The 15,705-nt window shown below is 44.9% G+C and overlaps 1 protein-coding gene across 1 annotated transcript in view; it reads left to right on the top strand.

Moving 5' to 3' along the window:
- Nucleotides 1–14,860, top strand: part of ABCB10 (ATP binding cassette subfamily B member 10) — a gene marked incomplete at its 5' end in the record, with an annotated part of 34,871 nt that extends 20,011 nt beyond the window's left edge. The window contains 7 exons of the mRNA XM_040242125.1: nucleotides 136–231; nucleotides 1,375–1,584; nucleotides 3,310–3,389; nucleotides 4,517–4,697; nucleotides 11,710–11,753; nucleotides 13,749–13,783; nucleotides 14,242–14,860. Coding sequence (XP_040098059.1) covers nucleotides 136–231; nucleotides 1,375–1,584; nucleotides 3,310–3,389; nucleotides 4,517–4,697; nucleotides 11,710–11,753; nucleotides 13,749–13,783; nucleotides 14,242–14,473 — 878 coding nt within the window. The remainder of the gene's footprint in view (nucleotides 1–135; nucleotides 232–1,374; nucleotides 1,585–3,309; nucleotides 3,390–4,516; nucleotides 4,698–11,709; nucleotides 11,754–13,748; nucleotides 13,784–14,241) is intronic.
- Between the last annotated feature and the right edge of the window lie 845 nt (nucleotides 14,861–15,705).

Below are 15,705 nucleotides of genomic sequence, written 5' to 3' on the forward strand. Positions count from 1 at the left end.
CGCCATTGCCTTCTCCTGAAAGTAACAGATTTTATGTTAAAAGCAGGCTATTGCCACTGTACCCAGAGGGCTTGGGGTAGCAGAGGGCCATTTATTGGCCGATGATAGATGTGTGCCTTTGCTTCTCATCCTCAGGTCTCAGCTCCTTCTACTCAGAGCTAATGAAGGGACTGGGTGCCGGAAGCCGCCTCTGGGAGCTCCTCGAGAGAGAACCTGAGCTTCCTTTCAATGGTGGGTCTGAACTGGGTTTGCTTTTCTTTACTGAGATTAAACATGTGTGGTTTAGGACAGTGAGACCAGCTTCCTGCCCTGCCTGGGAAGGATGAGCATGAACTAGACGCTGTCTTTACCACAGCAGGGATGGACTGGGCCATCAGAGGGTGGGCAGTGCGGACAGATTGCTGCTGGGTGCTGCTAGGGGCCCCAGGGCGTCCCTGGAGGTGGGGGCCTGACCACACAAAGTGCCCCCACCATCTCCCTCCCTGCAGGTGACGTGTTAGCACACACGACAGGAGGAAGTGCGTGCCGCTCAGGAGTGCAGACAGGAAGGGCCTGGCCAGGCCACCAGAATTGTCTTCCTTAATGATTTTGACATTTGGGGGCAGGGAGGAAAGGAAGAGGGTTCATGCATAGAAAAGCCTCTGAGTTGCTTGGCTTTGGGGATTGGGTGGAGGATGCTGATGCTAATTGGCTTTGAACCATCTCCTTCATGAGCTGCTTCACTGGAAGCCCGTGCTTGGGGCAGCTGTGGCCTGGGCCGAGCAGTCAGGCTCAGTGGAAGAAGCAGCGATCAGTGTCAGCTACTCCCTGGCCCCAGGGCAATAGTGAATGCCAGCATTCTCCACTGTGATAGAGTGGCAGGAATGAGCCCAACTGGGAGAGATGGAGCCACTTCTCCCAGTCAAGAGCAGGGTCACCCCCGGATAGAACCGACCTCTGACCCCCTCGAGCTCTGAGGCTGTTGTGCAGCGCCTGCCTGTTCATCATCCTCTTAAAACAACTCTTTAGAGAAGGTGAGATAAACCCTGGATGGGGGGCCTGCAGAGGCAGCCCACAGGGAGAAGGCCACTGGATTCAGCCGGCAGCTCTTGGGCCGGAAGCTTCATCAGCTGCTGCTCGTATCAGTAGGACTGGGATGTGGACTTGGGCTTCTGAGGGCTGGGAGGCTCCAGCACAGTGGCCGGTGTGCTGTGCTGCTGGTGCAGAGCAGGCTCGGGAGCGCGGGACTCGGCTTCCTCTTGACTGCCTGAGAAGCGCCCAGACTCCAGAGCTCGCTGTGCTGGGCCGAGGCCGTGGTCAGGCTGGTGGGGCCCTGGGCTCAGCTGTGCACATGTGCTTGGCACTGAGTGATTCGTGTCCCATCTTACCTTTCAGAGGGGACTGTTTTGAATGAGAAAAGCTTCCAGGGTGCTTTGGAGTTCAAGAACGTGCATTTCGCCTATCCAGCTCGCCCAGAGGTGCCCATATTCCAGGATTTCAGCCTTTCTATCCCATCAGGATCTGTCACAGCACTGGTTGGCCCAAGTGGTGCTGGCAAATCCACAGTGATTTCCCTGCTGCTGAGATTGTACGACCCTGCTTCTGGTGAGTGGTTCAGCGTGTTGTGGTTCAGGGGCCTCTCTCGAGCTCTTCTACTCCTGAGCCTTGGGAGAGGGTCTGAGTGTGCAGAGGCCATGCATTGTATGAGTTCTGAGTGCCAGAGGGTCTGTCCCCAGGGAGGAAGTCCCCTAGACAGCGGTGTCACTCTTCAGGCTGTGAGCTCACCCAGAAGGCCTGTCGGGCACGTTGTGTCCTTTGCATCCAGCTCCTCATCTCCTGTGCAGTGTCTTCTGCACCTGGAGCGGGGATCAGAAAGGTGCCTCTGTGGGGCACTGATGGCAGCAGGTGCAGAACACGCTGCCTGCACCGTCTGAGCTTGTGCAGGCGCCCAGGGCACCTGGAAGCCCACCGTCCGTCCCACACGGGGCCGACGTGCAGACGGGGCACGTGGCTGGCAGTGAGTCACTCCTGTGCTGCTCCACTGACGCCCTCTTGAAGTAGTCGATGTTTTCTCATTTTGGTGTTTATTTTTAACTGCATTATAGCATCTTTTAGAGCAAAGAACACATTCTGTTAATTGACATTTAACAGTTTCAGGTGCACAACATAATGATTCACTATGTGTATATATTGTGAAATGATGTATATATTGTGAAATGACCACACAGTCATTGGTGTGATGTTAGTGTGTCAAGTTACCCACAGGTAGTTGATATCCTTCTTTATATCAGAGTTTAGAGAAGATATTCTGTATGTGTTGTTTTATATTTGGATTAAGGAAATATTGTTTCTCCACAAGAAAAAAACCATTGGTAAAATAAAAAATGAGTTTATTTATTTTTGGTCATGTGATTTGTGGGATTTTAGTTCCCCGACAAGGGATTGAACCTGGGCCCTCAGCAGTGAGAGATTGCAGTCCTAATTGCTGGACCACCAGGGAATTCCCTAAAATCATGAATTTAAAAAGTAGGTCTTATAGTCTTTTTGGTTAGAACACTGAGAGCTGGTTGTATGCCAGGTAATGATCTGATGTGCAAAACCAACAAGTGTGTTAGTGGATGTCATTACACTGTCTGCCTCTGGAATCACTGCCTGGACTTACCTTCTACTTGCTATAAAATTCTGAGCTTAGGAAATCCTAGAGAGAGGGATGCAAAACATTGAGTCTCTGGTTTCTTCATCACAATGAACAGATCAGGGAGAAAAGGAACTGTACTTATATTCCTGCCTTGTGGAGCCTGTACAGAGCACTTAGGCTTTCTAAGTCAATACTTCGGGTTTTTTGTAGGTGTATGAAAATTTATTTTTGGCTTGTATAATTCCATGTACCTAACTGAGAGTCGGATTTCTTGTGTTTACTGTCATTGTAATGAGGAGGCATGATTTCGTTCCCTCAGGGTGTAAAGGAAATTCTGTCAGCTGAGGTCAAAGAATTACATCTGATGGGGAAACACTCTGCCATCGTGTCAGTCAGACAGCAGACCCTTCTACATCTGCATTAACACAGGAGGGAAGGCAAGTTGGTGGGACGAGCTAGGTGGGCTGCTCATCCACCCATCGCAGGGAGAGAGTAGGTGCAGATGATATAGAAAAGTCCCTTCCAGCTCTGAAAGTCACTGAAACCCACTGGTTTTAGATTCTGTTTGGAGATTTTGAGTATCTAATCTTTAAAAAACTGAGTCTGGAGTTTTGCCACCAGATCCTGTCTGTGTTTGTATCAGTTACTGGCCCCATGGCACCCACTGACCTCTTTCCCTTCTTCCCTGCAAGGAACAATCAGCCTTGATGGCCATGACATCCGAGAGCTAAACCCAGTCTGGTTGAGATCCAAGATTGGGACAGTGAGTCAGGTAAGAGGAGAAGGGTCCATTTTTATTACACTTTCTTTTAAAATTGCTTTTGTCATTTGCTTTTCTCTTGGTCTTGAACCTTTCAAAAGAAAAGGAATGGATGTTTTTCAGATGTAGTAAACTAACCTCTTTGGGCAGGTTGTTTATGTTCGTAGTGCTGTTTCCTGAAGACCTTAAACATTTTAACCACTTGAAGCATTATCTTTTTCCAAAGGTAGAGACTGTTATTACTTGTAATGCAGGTAGTCTAGAAGATTGGGGAGAAAAAGATACAGCTTTTTAGCTTCTTTTGACTCTTTCTCAGTTCTCATTTTCATTAGTAGCCGGTCTACTGTTTTGCCTGAAGGGTTTCAGAGATAAGCAGGCAAAAACTATGCCAAGAGCCAGGTCCCCTTGCAAAGAGGTAGAGGATTTCAAGAACATTAATATGGTCTCTTTGATGAAGCTGTTTTCACAGACCACTTAGTGCAGGGGAATTTTGACAAGCTATTTATATTTCTATTAACAAGTTTTGTGCACAACAGACAAGCCCAAGCCTTCTTCCACTCCTGGGCCTCTCTCTCCAGTGAACCTCCCCATAGCCCCACTCCTCTGGGGACAGCTGGGGGACAGTGATGGGCTTGGCTCGAGAGTGCAAGGGTCACAGCAGCGCCATCCTCATTAAGGAGAGAGGAAGAAGCTGGGAGTTTATTAGCTTTTTAGGACAATTCCACAGAATAGTTCTCTGCAAATGCCACTTTCCCATCTGCTTTGTGTTTCAAGAAGTGACAGAAAGAGATGGATTCTCCCTTCGTCCTTGGAAGGCAGGCAGCTGGAGGATGCAGATGGGGTCGAGGTCTTCCTCGAGAAAGGGGGCTTGCATTTGCAGAGCATCTGTGCGTGCAGGGTGAGGGCAGGACCCTGCAGTGGTGAGCTTCAGATGGTGAAGTCAGTCCTGCTCCTGCTAACATGTGACTCTTTTAGACACTGTGGGGTAAATTGATGGAGAATGAGAAATGAGAACCTCCCCCAAGAAACCAGTATATATTCTCTGGGAAAAGTTCTTTGATGTAAATATTGTACTAAGCTCCACTGTATTACTGGCCTTTTGAAATTTTCAGTAAGTATGTTTTGTTTCCAATGTGTAGGAGCCAATTTTGTTTTCTTGCTCAATCGCGGAGAACATTGCATACGGTGCAGACGACCCCGCCTCAGTGACCGCTGAGCAGATAGAGCAGGCAGCCACTGTAGCCAATGCAGCTGCGTTCATCCAAAATTTCCCTCAAGGGTTCAGCACTGTGGTCGGAGAAAAGGGCGTTCTCCTCTCAGGTGCGTTTCTGTTACTCTTCGTCGCAAAACGTCTCTGCTCCAAAAACCTCTCCAAACATTTCCTATCGCAGTGTTATTTTTTAATTAGGCTTTTGTCCTTAGAGTTTATGAAGTTAACATTTTTGTTTTCTCAGATCTCTTTTGTATATGACAGTTCCCCAATTCCCTTCCCTTCCCTTTCCACCCCAGAGGTGTTTCCAGGCTCCCACTGGATGTCCCACTGGGCAATATTCAGCCACAGCCGCTTTTGCTCTTCTGAGAATAGATGTTTTACAATTCAAGATCCTTGCAAGTAAGACGGATACTGGATGGCAGGATGACCTGTCCTGGGGGGCAGAGACTGAGTCAGAGCAGGCATGCAGCTGGAGGAGAGTGTGTGTAGACCCCGGGCTGACAGGCTTTTCTATAAAAGGCCAGAGAGTGGATGATTTAGGTTTGCAGGCTACATGTTGTCTCTGTCACATAGTCATCTTTTTTTCTTTTTTTTTAAATAACTCTTTTAAAAGCACTGTTTAAATAGCACTGTTTATAGCCAGGACTTGGAAGCAACCTAGATGTCCATCAGCAGATGAATGGATAAGAAAGCTGTGGTACATATACACAATGGAGTATTACTCAGCCATTAAAAAGAATACATTTGAATCAGTTCTGATGAGATGGATGAAACTGGAGCCGATTATATAGAGTGAAGTAAGCCAGAAAGAAAAACACCAATACAGTATACTAACACATATATATGGAATTTAGAAAGATGGCAATGATGACCCTGTATGCAGGACAGCAAAAAAGACACAGATGTGTATAACGGACTTTTGGACTCAGAGGGAGAGGGAGAGGGTGAGATGATTTGGGAGAATGGCATTGAAACATGTATAATATCATGTAAGAATCGAACTGCCAGTCTATGTCCGATGCAGGATATGGCACGCTTGGGGCTGGTACTCGGGGATGACCCAGAGAGATGTTGTGGGGAGGAGGTGGGAGGGGGGGTTCATGTTTGGGAACGCATGTACACCCGTGGTGGATTCATGTCAATGTATGGCAAAACCAATACAGAATTGTAAAGTAAAATAAAAAATAAATTAAAAAAAAAACAGTTTAAGCAAATTAAAAAAAAAAAATGTAAGAACCACAGAGAGGCCCTGGTCCAGACCCGACCCAGGCAGAGTCCGTCATATCCTGTTCCGGACAGTGGGAGCTCACAGGCCTGTGGCTCCACTGGGACTCCAGCGATGGGACTCCCTGTGATGTCAGCTCAGGCAGCGAGTCAGACCGCATTATGGAGGCCGAGTTATGGCAGGGAAACAGAAACAGTCCTGTTGCTTTCAAGTGCAGAAGTGGGACCAATCAATAGAGAAGTGAGTTCAGTTCAGTCACTCAGTCATGTCCCACTCTTTGCAGCCCCATGGACTGCAGCCTGCCAGGCTTCCCTGTCCATCAGCAACTCCCAGAGCTTGCCTGCCGGGGTCCAGCCCCAGTGGATACAGGGTAATTCGAAGGGTGGACGGAGTCGGCGAGGAGAGATTTATTTAATTAGAAATACAAGTTTAGATTAGGAAAAAATAGTGTAGTAGGAAAATGAGTGGAGAAAAGAGGCTGATTAACTTGGTTTATGTGGAAAACCGTTGGGCCACAGGCGCCCGCTTGAATAGCGGAGGGTGCCCCGCCTTGGGCTCAGAAGCCCGGGCAAGTAAGTAGACTCGGTGACCTCCTCGTTCCAAGGGATCAGCCTGGAAAGGAGAGGGAGGGAGAGGGAGCAAGAGAAAGAATCGACTCGGGGGGAGGCCAGGCTTGTGCAAAAACCCCTCTCCAACTTTATTATTTAAAAGATGTTTATATACCCTAAATTTTACAGAATGGAAGATACGGAGTCACGCAGGGGCAGCAGTCCTGACCCTTTCTGTATATCTTTCTTTTTTTTTTTTTTTTAAATTTATTTATTTATTTTTAATTTTTACTTTACAATTCTGTATTGGTTTTGGCATAGCTTGACATGAATCCACCACAGGTGTACATGCGTTCCCAAACATGAACCCCCCTCCCACCCCCCTCCCCACAACATCTCTCTGGATCATCCCCGCGCGTCAGCCCCAAGCGTGTCATATCCTGCATCAGACATAGACTGGCATTTCGATTCTTACATGTTATTATACATGTTTCAATGCCATTCTCTCAAATCATCACACCCTCTCCCTCTCCCTCTGAGTCCAAAAGTCCGCTATACACATCTGTGTCTTTTTTGCTGTCCTGCATACAGGGTCATCATTGCCATCTTCCTAAATTCCATATATATGTGTTAGTATACTGTATTGGTATTTTTCTTTCTGGCTCACTTCACTCTGTATAATTGGCTCCAGTTTCATCCATCTCATCAGAACTGATTCAAATGTATTCTTTTTAATGGCTGAGTAATACTCCATTGTGTATATGTACCACAGCTTTCTTATCCATTCATCTACTGATGGACATCTAGGTTGTTTCCATGTCCTGGCTATTATAAACAGTGCTGCGATGAACATTGGGGTACATGTGTTTCTTTCAATTCTGGTTTCCTCTGTGTGTATGCCCAACAGTGGGATTGCTGGGTCATAAGGCATTTCTATTTGCAATTTTTTTTTAAAATGGGCCAAAGAACTAAATAGACATTTCTCCAAAGAAGACATACGGATGGCTAACAAACACATGAAAAGATGCTCAACATCACTCATTATTAGAGAAATGCAAATCAAAACCACAATGAGGTTCCACTTCACACCAGTCAGAATGTCTGCGATCCAAAAATCTGCAAGCAATAAATGCTGGAGAGGGTGTGGAGAGAAGGGAACCCTCCTACACTGTTGGTGGGAATGCAAACTAGTACAGCCACTATGGAGAACAGTGTGGAGATTCCTTAAAAAATTGTATATCTTTCTGTATACAAAAGGTCTCAGGTGATTTACATTATCTTCTGGCCGAGAGGCTTGTTAACACTTTTTGGCTCTCTTCCTTAAAGTGTTTTTCTTTAATCTGCATCTCCTTAAAGCACTAAAGTTACATCCCTATAGAACAAAGGCGCAGTGGGTTATAACAAAGACGATACTTAACTCAAAGATCTGTGTTGCTACTTGTTTTTTCTATATACCAACTATATCAACAAATAAAAGATATGAAAATTTGGCAGCAAGTATTGGCTCAACAATGAAATGCTTAATCAGTTTTATTCTAATGATCTTGACTCCTCGGAAGCCCCTGCATTCCTAGGATATTTTAAGCTTCCTGTGCCTCTCAGTCAGGAGGCCACAATCACATGTGCAGCTGTAAGAGTCCTGCAGGCAGGCTAGAAAGCCATCAGAGGGGTTTGGATTGGAACACGATTATGCCCAGGAGACTTATTATCTACAAGCTCTAAATTAACCTTTCCCAGAAAAAGGTGGTGGGGGGATAGGTCCCATGTTAGTGTTAGAAGAGTGGATGAAAAGCATAATGCAGTACGGCAGGCAGACTCTGGTTTTGGGGGTGGATGCTCAGGAAATTTCAGGGGTTCCCCCTGAAGCCTGATCACGCCCTTGGCATTTTGTCAGGCTTCCTTCCTCATGACCTTTGCCATGGGCGAGGTTCCTCACGCTGGCTCCCGGCACTTGCCCAAACTCATGTCCATAGAGTCAGTGATGCCATCCAACGATCTCATCCTCTGTCGTCCCCTTCTCCTGCCCTCAATCTTTCCCAGCATCAGCGTCTTTTCCAATGAGTCAGCTCTTCGCATCAGGTAGCCAAAGTATTGGAGTTTCAGCTTCAGCATCAGTCCTTCCAATGAACACCCAGGACTGATCTCCTTTAGGATGGACTGGTTGGATCTCCTTGCAGTCCAAGGGACTCTCAAGAGTCTTCTAAACACCACAGTTCAAAAGCATCAATTCTTTGGTGCTCAGCTTTCTTTATAGTCCAACTCTCACATCCATACATGACCACTGGAAAAACCATAGTCTTGACTAAATGGACCTTTGTTGGTAAAGTAGTGTCTCTGCTTTTTAATATGCTGTCTGGGTTGGTCATAGCTTTTCCTCCAAGGAGCAAGTGTCTTTTAATTTCATGGCTGCAGTCACCATCTGCAGTGATTTTGGAGTCCCCCTCAAAAAATAGAAAAGTAAAATTTTGGTTAAACACAGTTCTGTTTTGTTTTTATTACCAATATTGAGAAGCGCTTCCTTTCATGATGATCTTTGTCACTGGATCTGCATGAGCAGGGGCAGGAGGCCTCCATGTCAGTGTGCAAGCTGGAGCAGGAATCCTTTCCAACACTAAACTTTTTGCCTGAACTTAGGCTATAGATAGTTTAACACAAAAATGTTCTAAGATCATTGTGTATGATTTGTTAAAACTATAGGCAGTAGATGAAACCCTGCTTTTGATGGATGGGGTAAGTCATGGCCACAGAACTGTTTCTGAGTCTCTGGGACAGCGTGTCCTCGGGCAGGATGCTGGGAACTGGCGGAGATGGAGGTGCGGAACTGGGAGTGCCTGTGCTGTGCCCACCGGTGCAGCACCTGCTCCCTGGGGGCAGAGTCTGTGTGTCCTTCCCTTCACCAGGGTTCCCAGGCTCTGTCTCCCAGTGAAGTAACCGAAGGTTTCAGTCCACTGTAGAGGAAGTGGGGGGCTGCTAGCAGCAGACGCCCTGTGTGCTTATTGGCACCTGGGATTTTCAGAGCTGACTAAAGCCCTCACTGGCCACTCTGCCCACCTACACTGAGCATTCGGACCCCCACCAACCAGAGAGGTTCAGATAGAAAGGGTTTTTCCTCCCTCCCTCATTGTGAGGATGGGATTGCCTGGTTGAGGACAGCTTTCAGCCATACCACTCATTTCAGTTTGAATGATTAACTTCTTTTAGATGAAATAAGAAGTATATTCAGCCAATAAAATTCATTACCAAGAATGGAACTGAGTTTTCTCACATGATGAACTAAGTTAGAAGGAGTGAGTTGTGTCCTGCTGTGAGACTCCATCAGCTTTCAGTTAGGCTAGTGGCCCTGGAGGAGAGGAGAGGGCCAGTGGAACAGAATTGAGGAGGGTGGTCACCTACACTCTCTGTCCTGCGTTTCCCCTGCTCACCCCACCCGCTTTGGTTGGTAGAGTTAGAGCTGACAGACAAAGCAGGGGGTGCCGGAGTGGCTGCTCTCTCTGCCGCCCCCAGTCTCACGCATGCACAGGCTACCACACATGCAAGCTGCTCCCTGGGCTGGCAGAGAGAGCCAGTGAGAGTGGAAGCACAGAGTCATGCTCCGGGCAAACAGGAGCGTTACCATTCCAGCTGCCTTTGCTCTCATCCAGTTCACACACTGCTCTGAACCCCAACTCTCCTGAGTTTCCTTTTCCTTTCCTACTACAAGAGACACTCTCTTGGGGGGAAGGGGAGAGCAAACGTGTGGTGAAAAGCACAGCCCATGCACAGTTCAATACGTGAACCGTGACCTTCCAGATGTTCAAGCTGGTTTTAGAAAAGGCAGAGGAACCAGAGATCAAATTGCCAACATCTAGATCATCAAAAAGGCAAGAAAGTTCCAGAAAAATATCTATTTCTGCTTTAATGACTATGTCAGAGCCTTGACTGTGTGGATCACAATAAACTGTGGAAAATTCTGAAAGAGATGGGAATACCAGACCACCTGACCTGCTTCTGAAGAAACCTGTATGCAGGTCAGGAAGCAACAGTTAGAACTGGACATGGAATAACAGACTGGTTCCAAATAGGAAAAGGAGTATGTCAAGGCTATCTGTTGTTACCCTGCTTATTTAACTTATATGCAGAGTACATCATGAGAAACACTGGGCTGGAAGAAGCACAAGCTGGAATCAAGATTGCCGGGAAAAATATCAATCACCTCAGATACGCAGATGACACCGCCCTTATGGCAGAAAGTGAAGAGGAACTAAAAAGCCTCTTGATGAAAGTGAAAGAGGAGAGTGAGAAAGTTGGCTTAAAGCTCAACATTTAGAAAACGAACATCATGGCATCTGGTCCCATCACTTCATGGGAAATAGATGGGGAAACAGTGGCTGACTTTCTTTTGGGGGCTCCAGAATCACTGCAGGTAGTGATTGCAGCCATGAAATTAAAAGACACTTACTCCTTGGAAGGAAAGTTATGACCAACCTAGACAGAATGTTGAAAAGCAGAGACATTACTTTGCCAACAAAGGTCCGTCTAGTCAAGACTATGGTTTTTCCAGTAGTCATGTATGGATGTGAGAGTTAGACTATAAAGAGCACCGAAGAATTGATGCTTTTGAACTATGGTGTTTAGAAGACTCTTGAGAGTCCCTTGGACTGCAAGGAGATCCAACCTGTCCATCCTAAAGGAGATCAGTCCTGGGTGTTCATTGGAAGGACTGATGTTTAAGCAGCTGAAACTCCAATACTTTGGCCACCTGATGCGAAGAGCTGACTCAGTTGAAAAGACCCTGATCCTGGGAAAGATTGGGGGCAGGAGGAGAAGGGGACGACAGAGGATGAGATGGTTGGATGGCATCACCGACTCAATGGACTTGAGTTTGGGTAAATTCCGGGAGTTGGTGATGGACAGGGAGGCCTGGCGTGCTGTGGTTCATGGGGTCGCAAAGAGTCAGATACGACTGAGCGACTGAACTGAACTGAATGCACAGTGCAGACCTCAGCAGTGCACTGACCAGCTGTGAGGCCTCCTGCAGGGTGTTCATGGCACAGTCTTTCATCTGTGAAAAGGGAATCATTATAGAATCTACCTCACAGGCTTGTTTTTGAGATGAAATGAAATAATATGTGTAATGCATTTAGGAAATGCCCGGTACATGGGAATCCCTCAGTGTTAGCCGTGATAATAATTCTTACTGTTAACCTTTAGACCGATGAGGAAATAATATATTTCAAACATAGGTTTCTGTTCTCATCTATCTCAACTTGACGCCTTGAGACCGCCACGCGGAATACCAGTACAACCTGTTACCAAGAGTTCTTGTTAAGACCTTCAGTTTAAAAGTATACATGTTGTTGTTGTCAGGTGGGCAGAAACAGCGGATCGCAATTGCCCGTGCTCTGCTTAAGGTAAGCCTGAAGCCGCTTGGCTGGGGGTTTGGGGCCTTGTTCTTAACTAGGGACCTTGTAATTAGTCATGCACAAGTTTTCTCATTCTTTCTTTTTGGAGGAGGTGGGTAGGTATATTGTTGACAGCTCTGGTGAAAGATGAGTTGGGAATTCCACTGACTGTGTTCAAATTTAACAAGTATTTCTTGGGTATTAGGAGCTCAGTACAGTGCTGGAATTATCAGAGGGAGAAAAGGTTAACACATGGATCTTCCATCAAGTAGCATACTGAGTATTAAAGAAAACAGAATGTCTATATGTGTATAACTGAGTCACTTTGCTGTACAGCAGAGGTTTTGTACAACATTGTGAATCAACTATACTTCAATTAAAAAAAAATAAAATTAAAGAAGCATACGGTTTCTAACTGGAGAAACAGTAATTATATCAAAATACCCAAACAGTATAAGTATACTTACTTTTATAGTATTTAATAACCTGCTCAACTGAATCCTGGGCTTCCCTGGTGGCTCAGTGGTAAAGACTCCGCCTGCCAGTGCAGAAGATGCAAGAGATGCGGGTTCAGTCCCCGGGTCGGAAAGATGCCCTGGAGGAGGAAGTGTTAACCCACTCCAGCATCCTTGTTGGAGAATCGCTCGGACAGAGGAGCCTGGTGGGCTGCAGTCCATGGGATCACAAAGGACACGACTGAGAATGAGCACAACAAACTGAGTGGAACAGACTTGAGATGCTTACACAAGACTCCTAAGAGGAAACGGAAAAGCTGAAATTCATAGGCATTGGCATACTTTAGGAAATGATGGCCTTCTCCTTTGTTAGATAAGTACTGTCCTCAGATTTAAAGGTGATTAAAAAAAAAAAAACAGCTTTACTGAAGCATGATTTGCATATCATAAAACTGAGTAGTTTTAAATGTACTTTTCAGTGACTTAGTAAATTTACAGAGTTGTGCAACCACCATAATCCAGTTTTAGAACATTTCTATCACCTTTATGCGCCTGAGCAACCTTTCTGCATTCCCAGCCCTACCTGCCAATAATCTGCTTTCACTTTGTCTCGATTTGCCTTTCTGGATGTTTTGGGTAAATGAAAGCAGACAGTGGTCTTCTGCTTCTAGCCTCCTTTCCTAGTATAGCTTCAAAGAGTCCTCCATGTTGTAGCCGTATCAGTACTTTACTCCTTTCCAGTCCTTCATATGGACAGACCACAATTTGTCTATCACTCATAGGTGAATGAACACTTGAGTTATTTCTGGTTTAGGGCTGTTAGAAATAGCACTGCTCTGAATGGTGTACGAGTTTTTGTGTGGTTATGTTTTCATTTCTTGTGGGTAGATTCCTAGGCAAGGCTAGAATTTATCTGTTACATACATTGGCTGACTCTTCTTTTCAGTTTTGTGTGTACTGCTCCCAGCTAAACTCCAAGAGGATCCTGAGAGTTAGACTATCTGACTCACTTTAGAGCCCCATCTAATACTTTTAGTTGTTTCACCTGCAGAACAAAGCTGCACGGTTCATTGATCACTGTGATAATGGTTTAAAGTCATCTCTAACTCTTCCATTTACGAGCTCATCTCAAGCACATATGAACTATTTTTCATCCTTCGTAGACGCTTTATTGTGGTAGAATTCACCGCTATACAGTTCACCCATGCACAGCATATAGTTCAGTGTCCGTGTATTCAGAGTTGTGCATCCGTCACTGTAATCAATTTTAGAACCTTTTCTTCATTGCCAAAATAACATCCACACATACTCACCCACCTTATTTCCCCATTTACCCCAACCCCAGGTGACCACACATCTGCCCCTACAGATGTGCCTGTTCTGGACATTTCCTGTAAATGGACTTTTATGTCCAGCACCTTTCATTAGGGTGTTTTCAGGGGTCATCCATGTTGTATCATGTATCAATACTTTATTTCTTTTTAGTTCTGAGAGTGTTTTTTTCTAATAAAATTATATCTTTCTTATCTTTTTAATGTTTTTCCTTCAGAATCCCAAAATTCTTCTCCTAGATGAAGCAACCAGGTGAGGATATCTTAATGTGTAATTATATTGAATCAAATTCTTTCTTTATCACAAACTTACCCTTCTGTATTTCAAGTGATGTGGCTGAGAACACCTTACACTTTAAAGGGATGGGATATGAATTAATCATGTCAGCTGGGAGGCAGGGAACAGGATGAACTGTGAGTTGAGGGTTCTAGGTCCAGTTCAGATCTTTGTGATGAATCCTTCATCACTTAGCAGCAGATGTGAAAAATCCTTTTTAACTTACATGGCAATTCTCTGGAGGTCAAGGGTTCAGAGCTTCTTTTTTCGATAGTAACTTTATAAAAGTTGGACAGTTGACCCAGGGAGCTGCAGTTTTGATCATAGTAGAGGTTAGCTGCTTGTGAGGGGCTCACGTATGTGTGCCGGGAAACACGCGTGAACAGTGTGCATGGCACTGATGCCTTTGCCTTCCTGTGGGCTCTCCTCTTTAGTGCACTGGATGCTGAGAATGAGCACCTCGTACAGCAAGCTCTAGACCGACTGATGGAAGGAAGGACAGTGTTCATCATTGCCCACCGTCTGTCCACGATTAAGAACGCCAACGTGGTAGCTGTCCTTGACCAGGGGAGAATCATCGAGTGTGGGAAACACGAAGAGCTGCTTTTGAAACCAGATGGGATGTACAGGAAATTAATGAACAAACAGAGTTTTATTTCAGCGTAAAGAAGCAGTTACTGGTATGAGAGGTTTTAAAGCGAAGCTGCACTACAAGGGGAAAAAAAACTCAGACTGTATGAAATCTGGAAATCAGACTTCAAGTCATTTGAAATCTGCCTATTTTTTCCAAAGTTTGTAAAATAGTTTTGAGATGGATCTGTTCTGAAGACCTTTTTATTCAAAATTTTAATAATTATAACTTTCTAAATGGTCTAGAGCACTGACATTATTTTCAGGTTTTGTATTTTCTTTTATCTTAGAATATTTTGATTAATAGAGCATGGCACCTCATTTTCTTTTATCTGCTGTCATAAACTGAAGCTGTTGTCATATGACAACTTTTAAAAGGGAATTACAAATAAAAAGCCTAATTATTTTAGGCCAGTTCACCAATCACTGTGTAATCTCTTGGTAGTATTTTACCTACTTTGGGTCTCATCTTACCAGGTAGCATGAGAGATGGTGAAAAATCTAACCCTTTATTTTATCCTGCTAATCTCATAAAGCAAACTATATATATTGTTCAATTGCTAAGTCATGTCCGACTCTTTGCAACCCCATGAACTTCAGCACGCCAGGCTTCCCTGTCTTTCACCATCTCCTGGAGTTTGCTCAAACTCACATCCATTGAGTCAGTGATGCCATCCAACCATCTCATCCTCTATTGTCCCCTTCTCCTCCTGCCCTCTATCTTTCCCAGCATCAGGGTCTTTTCCAATGAGTCAGCTCTTCGCATCAGGTGGCCAAAGTGTTGGAGCTTCAGCTTCAGCACTAGTCCTTCCAATGAATATTCAGGACTGATTTCTTTTAGGAAGTATATATATACAGAAATAGGTAATGTCACATGGCAAGGAGGGGTCATTTATATTCCCTGTCTCCTCTGTTTTCAAAGGGATGAAAGTATAGGAATATGTGTTCCTTTGGGCTGAGACTGTGTTTGCCTGTGTGCAGTTTTTCGCATTTTTGGCACTTGAGAGCCTGATGAATTTTAAAAAGGGAAGAAGCCCCATCCTTTGAATATGTGAACTCTGTTTTCATTATTCATGTATTTGGGAAGTGAGGCATGAACTGCCAGATATTATCAAAAAAGATGTAATTTACACTTAGGTTGTCTGTAGGCATGTATCTTGAAAATTATCTTTTAAGAGTTTATAATTCCTATTCAAATTTTACAGTGTTTTTTCAGTTAAATAGTTATGAAATTTCATTCAATGAGGCTAAATTCCAAAATTATTAAT

This window comes from Oryx dammah, unplaced genomic scaffold (assembly GCF_014754425.2).
Source record: "Oryx dammah isolate SB20612 unplaced genomic scaffold, SCBI_Odam_1.1 HiC_scaffold_6, whole genome shotgun sequence".
NCBI lineage: Eukaryota > Metazoa > Chordata > Mammalia > Artiodactyla > Bovidae > Oryx > Oryx dammah.